General features: G+C 45.1%; 1 protein-coding gene across 1 annotated transcript in view; it reads right to left on the bottom strand.

Moving 5' to 3' along the window:
- LOC139689571 (uncharacterized) overlaps positions 1 to 15,569 on the bottom strand; it is a 246,262-nt gene that overhangs the window by 150,501 nt on the left and 80,192 nt on the right. Inside the window, exon 4 of the mRNA XM_071586734.1 lies at positions 946 to 1,055. Within this exon, the coding sequence (XP_071442835.1) occupies positions 946 to 1,055 (110 nt within the window). The remainder of the gene's footprint in view (positions 1 to 945; positions 1,056 to 15,569) is intronic.

Raw genomic sequence — 15,569 nt, 5'->3', positions numbered from 1 at the left:
TTTTGTAAGAGTTTGCACCATCTCTCTACCCTTCCCTACGTACATTTTCCCTTTCCGAATGAACCCAATGCATGAATGAGGACATTTATATTTTGGTCACATTTCGATAGTTGATCTAGTCCAAGGAAATGTGGACACCCGCGCACAGGTTCCGGCGGGTCAACAAGTGTCCCTTAATCTCACTCTTTCAATCGCCGCCCCTCCAGAAACCCAAAATCAATGTGTTTGCACGTAAAAAATTGCCCCTGGACGGGGGAGGAGTTGAACCGCATCCAGCCCAAGGTCCTCTCCACAGGCATGCACGCGACCATCAAATGAGATCGCCCAGCCAATCATCGTCACCATTTGGTCGCTTTAAATGAGTGATTAGGGGGTGGGGTGCATTTCGTTTGGGATATTTTACGGGCTGAAATCACAAGTTTTATATTCACTCCCATCGTGCTTTTGTGATCAAAGGAACACCGGAAAAATTTGAACGTAATAAAAGATTAGCAACATATTCGTCACTTGTGAAGTTTGCAATCATGAAAATCTAATTGGTGACGTCGTAGTGACCCTTCATGATGGAAATTTTCGGGCACATGGAGTGATGTCAACGATATGGATGTATGACGGTGGAGTAGATGTATACCATATAGGTTTTGCTAATTAATATCGACCATATTTGGTATATAGACAATAGCAATTTGGCCAACTCGACTGGGCACATCTATAGTCCAAATCATCATATCGCGATATTTGTCGTCCTTCGCCGTTTTTATCCCTCAACTTTAACAATATCGACCACCTCGGTAAAAAACATATCTATCTGGTCGATATTAAACACAAATACCCAATCGATATTATACGTATCGAAATGTTCGATATAAAGCACATGGTTTCGATCGACACATAACCGCATTGCATGGCCTTCTTCTTTCCAAGTCGAGGACGTCGTTCACTTACCATGTCGCATGCAGGCGTAGCGGATCCTCACGGCTCCCGGACCCCACAGCCGCCCTGCCTCCTCCAAGTCCTTCGACAGGATGAAGCTGCAGTGGTTGACCCCGGAGCACCTGCAGACGGGGGAGGAAATACACACACAGGGTGAGCAGACCGCGGAGTACGTTGGGGCCCCCCTCTCCCCCCTGTGGCAGGGTGGGGAGCGACGGCCATAAATTACGTCACGCACCGTGGAGGAGGCGGGCGTTCGCCCCACCGTATCGCGCGGGGTTTGCGAGCACCAGGTGGGGCACCCGGCGAATGCCAATTCGAGCGAGCGTAACGCCGACACAAAGGGGGGGAATGGGGATAGCATTGGTGCCGCTTTGCGTGGCGGGCGAGAGAGCACAATGAGGATTTTAATACCTACACATATCTACACGATGTTCCCCAAACCACTGCAAGGGCGTGTGGTGTTTGGGAGGACCAGATAATCATGCATCGATGTACGTCCAACGATAGATATGATTATGCATTTGCACCGATACAATTTGAGCAGAATCGACCGTCGGATATCCCTGTTTTTTAGCTAAGAATCGACGTGCCACCTGCTCCTTAAACTGACCAAATGATTCGATGAAAATGAATTCTACCTTTGGGTGCAATTTGACAGAAAAGTCCACCGAGGAAAGTAGAGCCATTTGTCACTGAGTCGTAATTCAATAGAAACGTGCAGAGCATTTTCAACTCTCAATGTAATCATTAAGGTCGTCGTCTTTTCGATTCAGGTTATTTCTTTGTAAATTTTAACCGCTTTCTCTCTCTTTTTGCTTAGGAGTCCCGTTGGAGGGAGAATAGTGCCTATTTCGTATTCGCTTACCGTTCAGTGATTGTTATGGAGTGTGGGGGGCGCCACATGCCGGTGAGGAGTTTAATGGCGGCATCGTTCGCCCCCACGCCCTTTCCCTCAAGGGCGCGAGCTGCCTTAGAACCGATCTTCGGCCATCATTGAATGGTGCTTGCATTTTGACGAACTGCGTACTGCCTTCAAAGTGACTTCTCAAATAGTTTTTTTTATTAGTGCTGGTCTGCTTGGTCTAGGAAGTTTTTCTTTTAATTTACAGAAAGATACGTAGGGGTTATGTTTTTAAGTGATCATTGCCAAGGAATAACCGAGATATCTGGATAAAGTATAATCTTCATATAAATTGAGGCCATACAGCTATAAAAGTTGATTTCTTTTATCTCGGAAAGCCGTAGATTTAAGTAACTCGCAGTATGTAGAAAATGGAGCATAGCAGTTTGATTTAGTCCATTCATTTAGAAGGTTGTTAAAGTGCTCGGAAACTCCGCGATAAAGTGATGGCTGTTCATGGAAATGGCTGCCCGTCATATGAGACTACGTAGGAATTTTCAAATTCGCCACAGTTAACTCACAGACGATTCAAGAAGCGTAAGGCCACCACTTGCGGATGATGCTGTGACGATAGAGAAAGTAGAAGTACTTTATCTTATTAGGCCGAAGAGAAACCATCCATATGATCATGAATGAGACTGATCTTAGCTACGGCAGTGTGCGGAAAATTAATCACAAAGAACTGCACATATCCAAGGGACCAGTGGCCTGGTCTCCACGACTGCTGATTCCTTCTCAGAAGCAAACATGGCGCGACCGGCAATAGCGTCCACGACGCGACCGGCAATCAAACTGATGAGGTTTTGAAATTTCGCCACATCCACCCTATTCTCCCGATGTCGCCCCAAGTGACTCTTTCTTATTCCCAGAACTCAAAAACCCATTGCAGGGTCGGATATTTGACAAGAATGTGCCGAGCCCTACGGATCTCCTGATACGTGACAGGTGCGATAGGGGTTCTGCCTTGTGGTGGACGTTCTTTGCCCGTGCGAGTCTTAACTTTATTTAATCTGATAATGCCTGCTTTCAAAAATTGATCATTTTAACACTATGGATGATTAAATATTTCTATTCTTATTTATTTCACAAATTTTACCTAAATATGCACTAAATTATGGTTTTCGAACGTTTTATGGCCTTGCAGTTGGCCAGAACAGTCTCGTCTACTCTCGCATCATGATTTATCTGGGAGTGTCTCGAATCACACGAATGAGGTCACTTAGCCGAGTGGCTGAGCCTAGAGTCACTCAGCCGAGCACTCTACCCACTATGCTGCTCCAGTCCCCTCGCTCATGGAGTAGGGATGCTTTTCTTCCCTCTTTCCAAATGGTGATTGGCTTCCCGTGTCACTCCTTCTATAGGAGCCCGCCGCGGCCAGCGATCCGCATTGGCCGTTGCCGTATTCATTTCCTAATATCGAACGTCGAATGGAACGCATCTAAATAGCAATGGCAAACAAGGAGTGGCGATAAAACTCGGCTCGGAATATCGAGGAAATTCCACCACCCGATTTCCGCGACACTAATTTCCAGTGATATATTGCAAATGAAATTTCATAAATTGGAATAGTTTCTCCTCGGGAGCCACATGCAGAGTTGCCGTATAACGTGTCAATTAAAAGTAGTGTACAAGGAGGTGAGAGATTTTTGACTCTATGATACCGCCATTTCGAACGCTGATTTATCGTTTCCGTAAAGTTGTACAAATACTGTGTCGATTGGAAAAATTTCGAAGTATCATAGGGTTCAACATTAGCATAAAAAATCTTCGGGTCGACATTTTTTCGATACATCCTCATGTGTACAATTTTTCCCGTATCGCAGGCGATTGCGAGGCAGTCTCTTCCGCCAGCGAAGCAGAGGGCGTTCGCTGCTCTCCTGGTGCCAATCGCAAAGAGCCCTTCCCAACCCACACCTGTAAATGCACCCCTTCCCAGTGTGTAGGCGGTTAGCGCGGAGTGGAAGGCTCTTCCGCCGGAGAGGAGGCGCAGAGGGCCGCCTTCGACACTCCTCCAGCGGGAGTCAGTCAGTGGGGGTCAGTGGAGCCGGGCAAGTTACACCCCAATAATGGCCATTCCACTCCTGAGCACCTGGTCAGAGGGGAGGGAAAGAGGTTGACAGCGGGCTGTGAGCAGGGGCGGTGTCGCGTCAAACCCCCCTGAATAATGCCCCATCTAAGGAATCAACCTTCTGACGGTGACCAACTGAGCGCGTGGACTATCTGACACTTGGAGTGATGTGAGATCAGAGGGGGAGGGGTTGTGTACCCGGGGGTGGGGCGTGTACCCGGGGGTGGGGTGTGTACTCGGGGGTGGGGTGGTGCGGTCGGTTCGGGGGCAAGACACGCCTACGGGTGACCGGTCGGCGGAAGAGGCACGGCGGGAGGGAGGGAGAACTGGGCCAATATGCGAATACAAATTCGCATGACGAGGGAGGGGTATCGGTTGGCAGAACTAATGATTTTCAGCTAGAAATAAAAAAAATGTCCATCAATCGCCAGAAAATAATGGAAGAGTCAACGTTGGTAATAAAATACATCATGTTTCTAGTAACTGACTGAGAAAACCTCTACGGGGACCGATTTTCATACATACGTGCTTAAGAGAAAACATAGTTTCACGCCTCTTTTACTGCAAAGAAAGCACAGAATAAATTTAAATAGAAAGCTATTCGCACTAATTCTGAGACCGCGAGACATCCTGCAGTAATTAATTTTATGTTCCGGAGACATAATGGGACACTGCCGAGCATTTAAGTAGTACTAATGTTGAAATTTATTAAAGTGATGAAAGAAGACACTTTAATTTTCCACGTATAATACTTTTATTAACCTCTTGGTTATAGCGTAACATCCTCCTGGACCTGAAGATGTCACGACCTCACGAAACCTAGGTCTTAAGAAAAATACTCTATGTGGAAAAGAAAAATGTCTTATTTCATCATAAGGGATTACCACCCTGTTACGTCGGCAACTGTATCATTTATTTATTAAATTCGAAATTTTCCAAACGGGGAGGGAGGCAGATTCAGAGGTGAGGAATGACAAATGCCCCGAGTGATAGTTATCTGCTTGAACAGGATGTCCCGGGAGGGTAGAGAGGAGGTTGACGATGAAGAATGCCCTGGAGGACGATCAACAACACGACATGATGACAATGTGCAAAAAGTAAAACACTGTTCTAATTGACCCCCTAGAGACAGGTTGTTAGCAGAAGAGCGCAATATTCAGAAAACCACAGTGAATTGCATTCTAACAGAAGATTTAGATTCCATGAGAAAGGTCTGGCAAGTGGTCCCAAAGGCGCGGTCGGAGGGCTGCTTGTTTGACTATCTTGCCTTGTACCTCTTGAACCACTGTGTAAGTGACCCAAATGTTTTAGAATAGGAGGCTACTGGTGGCGAGAATTGGGTCTCAGAGTACGATCCAAGTATAACCCCTCTGGATATCATTTTGGACCACTGCATTGTGCCGAAGATGCCCCGACGAGGTGCCTGAACGAGGGTCCTCTTGATGCCTTACGGGAAGCGTACCAGAAGTGCGGCAGAGGCGCTGACATAGGTGTGTTGATGCAAAAGGGAGCAATAATTTTAGTAATTTGTGCTTTGACCTGCAATAAATTTTTCCCTCGATTTATCCAACTTATTATTTACTATCTCTCAACCTCCCTACCCACCGTCCCTGAGCACCGAATACCGGATCCATCATCCCCAATTCATCCCGCAACTTCGATTCTCTCTCCCCTTCTTGCCATGGATCTCAGCATCCTACCTCTTCTCAGTATGCATTTCATCAGTATTTTCTCTTCTCTTACAATCTCCAGCCAACAACTCCCTCCTTTTCCTACCGGACTATGTCGTTTTTCTCCTTCCTCAGCGTCTCACTCTCTCTGCGAGGCCTATTTTCTCCAATCTCCTGCGTAACTGCGTTTCAAAAGACTCCCAATCAAGGCTCATCCACTTACCTCCTTAGCCACTATTCGGAACCACACAAGACTGCGCTCCACACGGAAGCTCCACTCCGCATTCCCTGCTCTGCCTGCGTTCCATACCGAGAGAGTTGCTAATGATTAAATCTGATTCTCTCGTTATTACTACGGTATTCATTCCCCTCTTATTGCCCATAACATTCGCGTTTCAATTATTTAACAAATAGCGAGAACTTTATCACCTTCTTTATATCTTGCTCTCCTTTTTATGTGTATCTAAGGTTAATCTTTTTCCAAAAATGTATCTTTTTCCTTTTCTTTTCTAAAACTGCCCAATGTGCATTGCGGTGCAATCCATTTCCTGGATAATCAACTGAGAATTCGCCGGTAAAAATGCAGCGCTCAGTTAAAGAACTTCTTTTTGCCCAGCCCACCATTGCCCATCACCATTGCCCATAAAAATGCTCTTGGTTTTGAGGCCTAATTCGCATGTCTTGCGTGAATATATCGCCTATCTCTCCAATTCACTCGTTCACTCATACGCATCTCACCTTGACCACTCTCTCTAGATCTTCATGAAATTTACCATCCACTTTTTGACTTTTCTTCATTTTCTCATTACTTTTTGAATTGCTGTTACGTTCACACGTATCATTCTCCATTCTTAATTCAACATTACATTTCGGTCTTTCATCTCTCCCAATGCTTTGACGATGAGTCCATGCACTTTCAACGCTGCGAGCAACACATGCATTTAATTGAGCTGTCCAGAAAGTGACTCACGTTTACGTGCGGCATTGACGCACTCACTAGAGAAGTAAGCCTCGAGCTTGGGATGCCGCATTGTCGCTTGTTATTTGTTTTCAGTAGCGACTTGAAGTGAAAAATGCATTGGAAATCCCGCCAAATGTAAAATCCGTTTAGAGATAAGGTTTTCACTGGCAATAAACTTCAAATCTGCTGGCGGCATTCGTCGGGAAATTTGTTATGTGCACCGACTAAGTGATGAGTGGCAGTGTTGTGAATCAGTGGTGTCGTCCGTTCAAGGGTGTTTAAGATCGGACAAATGTCGATGATGTCCAAGAACTGGACATCCGTCAATGGTGAACAATAAATGTTGAATGAACAGTGCTCCGAAAAATTGACGCAAAATTTCGTCAAAACTGGCGTTTTACGATATATGAGTTCTTTACAAAGCTTTCCAGAGATTAATAGGCGTCTGCTGCATCAAATCCTGACTATAAACTCAAGGCCACCACAAGTTTTTTGCTCGTCCCGACGAGGAACTCCAAGATGCCAACGTCATCAATTTGCTGCGTTCTCAGGCGGCAGAATTTCATGCAGAGGGGATTTATAAACTAGTTTAGAGATATGACAACTATTTAAATCTGTTATACAAACCAGTATTTGGATAAAATAGGAGATATGTGCAGTTTTGGGATGAAATTCAAAACTTTTCTGCTTCTATTCAAGGGACGTTTTTCAAAGCCAAAAGGAAGTTACTTTCTGGGAAGCCCTCGTGCATTCTGTGTTATGCATGCATTAATATTAAATTTAAATATATTCGCACATCCTCCCTCCCCGCAGGGCAGCCGCTATACTAACTCGAGGATGCAAGCGCCATTAAGCACCACCACCACCGCTCCTCGCTTTTCTGCTGACGCGGACCATGTGTCAGGGGAAGGGGGGGGGGGGGCGCCGGCGGCGATCGAATTCGTCCGGCGACAACTCGGAAACGCCATCGCCCTAGCGGCTCAAACCGTGGTGGCTCTTACTCAGCGCACGACCGCTGTCGCTGCTATTTGCCAAACAATATTAAAAATAACTCATCACATTATCTTCTTTTATACATGAAAAAAGTGAAAAATTGTGTATCAAAATATGATTTCTGTATTTCAGCAGTATTTTTGGGATAATATGGACATCGTGATTTGAGGCGACGAATTGCAATGGCGAGAGAAACATAAGCAATGAGTGCTCGCAGTGGATTGATGACACGTTAACTAAGTAAAGATGTGAGGGAGATATGAAATGGTGAATTGATAGGACTGTAGAATAATTCAATGCGGATAGAGCGTTGCCTTAACCGTGGTCTTCAAGATAATAGAAAGAGCATAGATCGGAGAAAGTAATTTGGAAGGAGAGGAAGAGAAACCATGAATTTCATTGCAGTCGAAAATGATGAATGCCCACGTTAGCTAACGACCTAAATGCAATCCAGACTTGGTGCGATACATTGCAATTGGAATTAAATTTGAAAAAATGCGTAGTAATACATTTTTGGGAAAGGAGTAATTCCTTCCCATTTAGTCACAAAGTGAAACGAACAGAAATCGCGAGGGTAGATTCCTTTAAATACTTGTGTGTAACAATTACTCACGATCTGTCCTGGGGAAAGCACATACGGGAAATATGCGGTCGTGCTGATAAAAAATTGGAATATGTAAAAAGAAAGCTTGGTAAATGTGACGAAAAAGTGAAGGAACGATGTTTTCTTGCCCTAGTCAGGCCCCACCTATATATATTTTTTTGGCAGGTTCCCCTCACCTTTCCCCATCCATTTGAAAAACCCTAACCTTTGAACATCCCTTACCCTTTCCTTCTGGTGCTGCACCCCCTGCCACACACCTTTTTGGTGGCTTGCAGTGTATTGATGTAGATGTAGATGAATGTGCGATGGTGGGCGAAGAGAGTAAGTTGCTCGCGGAGATCCAAAAGAAGGAAGAAAAAATCAATGGGGGGGGGATATTGATTGTGGAGAGAGAGAGAGAGAGAGAGAGAGAGAGAGAGAGAGAGAGAGAGAGAGAGGTGGAGAAGGACGTTGACAAGGTCGCGACAGAAGGGAGAAAGCTAGGGAAGCGGACTAGAGGAAGGAATAGGCGAGGCCTTTTAGAGGAAATGAAGGACTAATTAAAGTACTGGCGAAATACAGAAGGATCATTGCAATCCATGAGGATGCTCTCGCGATAGGTAGAAGTTGATATTCGTCGGAAACCGCCCAAAACATTTCGTCAATGGGAAGAATACACTTAAAAAATGAGATAAATTAATAATGTACGTTTCATAAGGTAAGTGGGTAGAGCTCTCCCAGTTATAAGTCCAACGGCGAGTGAAAATCACACACTGGGGAAAGGAGAATTCTTTCTTTTGGTCCGTCTGCAGTTTCCCAGGAAGATCCGGTATCCGAAAAGTGGCACAATAAATAAATAAAACAGCGGGTGTTCAGTAGCGTAGCATTCAGTAGTACTACCCACTGGACTACCATGTCTATCTACATACCTAATAGCGCGCAAAAATAAAATTTACGAAGCCATTTCTCCCCCATTTTGATTTTGTTATGCCAACACAGTCATCTGCTTTTCAGTCGGATTCTCTTATGATTTTTCGTCGTGGTGGGCTGACCAACAGACTCAGCGCGGTGCTAAAATTACTCCCTATGCCTCCCGAGTTAAATTCGATTGATTTGTACTTTTCTATAAGTTAAAGTTATACTTTTGGCATTCTTGTTTACAGCAAAATGCCTATCCCGTAACAATGAGACGCTTTTTGTCCCTTGATAATTATTCTTTTTGATCAGCTTTTTGCTGTAAAAACCGTGGACTACACACACACACACTCTATGCAAATCACTCCTACTGCAAAGGTCACAAATCAGTCGACGCGTGTGCAAGATGAGGCTTAACTACCGTGATTTGGCTGGCAATTATCTTAAACATTCCATCCGAATATTTCATCTCTTGATATGTGATGAACCATGGTTTCCACAATGCCATTCTCCAGATGATCCCAACATGTTCTCTTCGCGATAATGTCTCTTTTATGTGACTGACAAGTGTTTCCTTTGCCCTCCTATTCTCATTCTACATACATCCAAAAGGTGAGAGGTTGACTTTTCATTTCCCCGAAATGCACGGGTGCGCACTTTCTCAGTTCCATCGAATACCTCACTCCCGACGCTTGGATAAGAGCTCAGGTTGGAGAGGGAATCTCGAAACCGTTAGCGAATGGCACGAGGGGCCTCTTGGTCCTTCCCGGGCCTGGCGGGCGGTTTTACTCCGCCAAGTCGTCTGTCTTCAAGCGTGGCCTGTTCAGAGAGAGGGTTCGACATCCGTGCTCGCGCCAATCAAGAGCCCCTCCGTCTCCGACCCCCTGCGAAGTCATCCCCAAAGAAAACGGATTCGTACATTTCCCCCTGATCGGCCGGTGACAATCGCCTGGGGACATCTGTCCGCGGCTCGCGTTTGACAGCCAGGCCCTTCCGTCCTTTCACGTTCCCGCTCCATTCATCGGCCCTCCCCGGAGAGATGGGGGTGGCCGGCGATGGAAGGGGGCTTAGGGTCAGACGGCCACTGGCCCGGACGCCCCCTCTCCCAAAGTGCCCCCTTCTCCTCCGATGGCCCTCTCCCGATGGGGCCCGGGGGCGGAAGGTGGGAGGGAGTCGAGAGGGGGGTGGAAGGCTTGAGGTTGATTCCGCCACAAACGCGTCACTGCATTATATATTGAGTACCGACCTGGCGGACGGATCGCTCTTTGATCGCTTAAGTGAGATCTTCCGCCGCCCAAAAGGAATTTTATATTCCTCTACGTTATATTTACCATGATTGAAATAATGTCAAAATTATCCAGATGAATGAATCAAGACAAGTCTGAAAAATAAATGATGTTTTATCTTGTTCCTTATTAGAGTGACGCCTCTGAAGCATAATGTTATTATTTTATGGACATCCCACCACCCCAATTTATGGACATGACCCCCAAATAGTACAATCATTTACGATTTATTAGACATTCAAACTTTTATTTATGAGCTAATTCAACAGAACCAAAACGTGTCACTATTCCGCAAATAACCACCTTCAATGAGTCCCAAAAGTCACCACCATGCCCTATCGCTTTCTCGCAGTCTACAGCCTGTCTAACGGTACATCTACATCAAAACCCTTCTAGCCACCAAAAAGGTGTGTGGCATGGGGTGCGGCACCAGGAGGAAAGGGTAATGGATGAGGGGGTTAGGGTTTTTCTAATGGATGGGGAAAGGTAAGGAGAACCTGCAAAAAAAATATATAAATATAATCGTATAACCATGGGTAGTCGCTACCTTGTAGGTTAATACTTATTATGTCGAGCCGGCTCCTGGGGGATTTCGATTACAAGCATTCCGGTCTCTTATTGTTCTTGGAAAAAATGACCATTTAAACCTGTCAGTTATGCAGTCAATCTCTCTAATCTTATATTCGTGATCCCTCCGCCCGTAATACGTTGGGGTTCGTATTATGTTCTTGATGTCATCGGAAAAGGACCCATCTTTAAATGTTTTAATTAGTTTAATATATATTGTAAACGCCGCAGTGTAAGGAAATCCCAGCCTAAATTTTCTAGCAAAGTAGTTACGCTACTGCGTTGGTCATAACAATTTTTGACAAATCTAGCCCCCCTCCGCTGAACTCGATCCAATTCCGAAATCAAAATTATCTCTTGAGGATCCCATACACTGGCAGCATACTCTCGGTGGGGCCTGACTAGGGCAAGGAAACATCGCTCCTTCACTTTGGTAGATTCGCCCCGCCCTATAAACATTCTTATGAGCCAATGACTACAAATAAAGTCATTATTTTGTGATTATTATAGTTATTAACATTCGCGAGGCTGCTCAGCGGATTAACCCATCAATTACATTACTGTGACTGTTTATTTAACGAAAACGAAAGACAACTAATATTTTATGACCTCAGACGCCGAGGCATCCAAAAATTAAATTAAGTGAATCTTATCGCCACCCAATTGAAACGTTTTCCCTACGTCAAGATCCGTCTAAATCCCTATCTCACGCGCAGATCTAATCTAATTTATGCTAAATCCATCAGCATCCTTGGTCTCATTTGCAGAATAAAATTTGAAAGAATTGCTCGTTTCTCCGACATCTATGTACGTACATCTACTAAACACCTCGAAAGTCGCCAAAAAGGGTTTAGTTTAATTGTGTTTGTGGAATATGTAGGTGTTGGGGGCAATTCCTCTCCAGTCGTAAGATGCCAATACGTTAGTCATCTCTCCCATACAAAATGAAATCCTGGGAACAAAAAGCTCAAATAATTGGTTGCTTCTCGGATGGCAGTTATGAAAGGTAAAGCGTTCAAATCCTCCGCTGGGTTTCCCCCCGACACACGAGTGCACCTCCAGGTAGGTCTCACTGTGAAGTAGGAGGCGATACCGGAGCACGAAGATATGTTGGAATATTAAAAAAAATGTTTATCGGAGAGCTCGAAGACCGCGATGGGTCACAAAATCGATGCCGATAATTTGGCAAGGAGTCACGTCGCACGCAGCCCGTCACGGGAGGATCACAGCCACGCGCGTCATGGCCAGCAAGCCCTGGGCAACGTCGTGGGAGCACACCCATGTGTCGGCGTCGTCGGTAGTCTTCGTGAAACGCTCTATTGACATGTAAATGGACGGCCAATCGAAATCCCTAAGGTAAGTTCCTTTAACTATACCTTACGTAATAAGTGCGACAGCTCAGAAGGAGCACTGGGTCGAGAATGGAACGGAACACGAAATTTTCTGTTGAGTTACAATTTATACTGCCACTAAAGACTATAAATTGAAATATATTTCATTAGAATCATTACTTAACCTCACACAGAAGCGCAGCAACGAGTTACATTTGAGGAAAAGAAAAAGCTCTCAAATAAACCCGACGATGGTTGACAGCTGTGGGTGACGAAATGAAGAAAAGAGAAGATGGTTGAACCTCAGCATTCGCTTGAATCTTCCTCCGCCCTAACCCCGATCCCCCCCCCCCGCGTCCTCTCCTCTCGACATGGCCGCTCCCCTTCCCCCTGGATCCCCACACCCCCAATTCCAATCCCGGCGTGTTCACCCCAAAAATCAAGCCCCACCCTCACCCAGCCCCTCCCTCACTCAAGGCCATGTGTCGACGGGGTGAAGGGGGGATTGGAGGGTTCCCATGAAAGGCGGCCAGGAGGGCAAAGGGGGGGGGGTTAGGGGTGGTTCCATCTATGAATCGGGTAGAAGGGGGACAGAGGGATGGAGGGGATTCCCCGAAATTCGCCACGTTGTCCCCACGCGTCGGGGTAACGCCTCCCGTTTTGTTTGGTGTCGGTAATCCAGCGGTGGAGCCCAGTACATATTACTGGCGTAGGCGACGAAAACTGCATTTTCACCCCACCCCTTCTCAACACGGCTGCTGTACGTGCGAAATGGAATCGCCGGATGGGATCGCGGGTGGGCGCGATCACCTTGGGCTTTAGTCGACTGCAAAAGTTCACCAGGCCACAACATTCACGTTTCAAGTACATCATTGACTCCTCGCGCAATGAAATACTTAGTGATTAGAATATGTCATGCTGGCCGACCGTCAAGCAAGTGGTCGGGTGGAACACGATGCTTGGCTTGACTATGGAATTCCTCATTAATGAAGGCAAAGGACTTCTTACATTACAATATTAACGTTTCGCTCCTTTCAGCCGAATTTCTATGGTTCATTCCTAACAGAAATATTTTCAGAGAACATAACCTTACCACCATCAACGAAGCCATATCCCAGGCACTGGTAAGCTATAGGAAGTCGCTCAAACTGGCAAAAATCCTCTTATCCAGAATCTATGGTCCCCATCCCTATCAACCGGCAAATACCCATACCCGCAAAGAATGACTAAATCTTTATCCTGAGAAGAAGTGAAGAACTAAATTCCCCCCTAATTTCACCCTTCGTTCAACCCAGAATCAACCGTTACGCGAGTTCCCCCCGCCTAATCCTAAACCACCTCGTACAACAAGAAAAATCAAGGTCCGGGCTCTCCCAAACTTGCTCACCTACTACTGCCCGAACAACCAATTCCCGAATTAAAATCCAAAACTAAAGCAGAGCTCGAAAAACCCTAACCTTATGCTGCCGTATAAATCTATGCCCCAACCCTAACAAATCCTTAAAAAATCGTATCCTAATGATAAATTTACTTCAAATTAAAGAAACCCCTTCCTTCCCCATTATATTAAGAAAAATAACTCATTGTATAAACCAACCCTGCCTCAAAAGGATCGTAAATTAGGAGTAATTAATAGGTTTACTACCTTCCGATCTGGATTTGGAGCCGTATTTTGATGCAATAGTGCCAGAGGGTGGCAGCGTTTAATGAAGCTCACACCGGGGGAATAGAAACGTTTCCGGGCATTCTGCTTCGCCTTCATTTGGGTGGTTGAATGCTTCTCAGGCGGTGTCTTAGGTCTTCTATCCGTCGAGGTAGTTATGATCATTTTGCTGAGATAATGCCTGTTGACAGCGAAGCTAGTTATTTGTATGTTAAAAGGGATTGGGCGGACAAAGGCCTTCGGACTCGAATATTGGCGACTCATGCTCAGGTCGTCAGCCGATCGTGGACGAAGTACGTGATTTTTAACGTTGAATACGTTTGCAATAACACAGTTGACGTCCCTAGTCAACGCCATTTTCAAACTTGAGCACTGGCTGTGGTGGAGTTCGCACACGGATTTAGGAGCGTGGCAGTATAAGGACTGAAAACGGTGAGTCTCAGGATTAGGTGATTGTTCTTTCGTTTCCCTGGGCCATAAGTTAGCAAAACGGGAGTCATATTCCATCTACTAACTCTCTTTTTATGCCATTTAACTCATGCAAGTGGGGTGGCCATCGAGGTGAATTTAAGAATTCGGTTCAGAGGCCTAATTAACACTAAAAAGTGATGTACTCCTTAAAAAGAGGACATTTACAGATCTATACTGATTTCAGTATTCTGAAACGATCTATTTGGCATCTTATACCTGCCATGCAAGAAATGTAAAAAGAAATATTATTAAAATCGGTCTTTGATCGTTAGATTTACAAGTATACTGATAATTTTAAGGATCCGACATCTCAAGGATCAATAAGAGTCAATCGCCAATATACCGATATCTTAAAATCGGCCCCTCAATTTTATTGTGATCGATATTATTGAATCGGTGCCACGGACGGAATATTGGATCAATATGCGATGAGGATAATATTAACGAAGTTGACTACGTAGGAAATTGGGGGAAAAAACGAATGTATGGAGGCGAGTGGTAGTGTGGTGGCTGCCTAGAGAGGATACCTGAGAAGCTATTCTGGGGTGTATATTTCCAAAATATATAGAGTCAATATTAATATCGTCGGTGTCAAGGGTAATATTGTCAATATGGACGATATTGTTGATATTTCTCGATTTACATCATTACTATCGCCACCTCGATGTGTCGTCCCCATTTCTATATTTCTTTTTTCACCGATGCCGGCAACCGAAAATGAACTTCACAATACATTTCTAGAGAAACCTTTGTCAAATGGAGGAAAAACAAAGGGAAGTTAAAGAACCCTCACTGCTTGGGCCGCAAATCGAGGATGCTGAGGGCATTTCAAACCCAACTTAGAGATAATTAAAAGATGAATGGAAGAAATCAAGACGGAGAACACCCAGTGAGTGAATTACAGCTGCTTTGCGGGCTGAGAAACATGACAAAGCTAATGAGTAATTTAAAAGAGAAGAAAGCCACTGGAGACTCGGCATCTCAAAGGGGGAAACCCCTATTTCCAATTAGATGCTAGTGCTTTTGCATTTCTGTCGCTGCTTATGTGTACGTATCCTTTTTCCTTGCAATGTACGTGAGTGTAATTCGTGGGTGAATTCTTCTCGGGTCTTCCACCGGGTCAGTGGCTCCATAGCTGCCGACGTTTCGATTCCCGACTCGGTCATCGTCATCAGGGCTGATTGCCGTTTCGCCAAAAAGTTTCAAATATATTTATTTATTTAC

This window comes from Hetaerina americana, unplaced genomic scaffold (genome assembly GCF_022747635.1).
Source record: "Hetaerina americana unplaced genomic scaffold, ioHetAmer1.1.p SCAF_25, whole genome shotgun sequence".
Lineage (NCBI taxonomy): Eukaryota > Metazoa > Arthropoda > Insecta > Odonata > Calopterygidae > Hetaerina > Hetaerina americana.
This window is presented reverse-complemented; position numbering and strand designations above follow the sequence as displayed.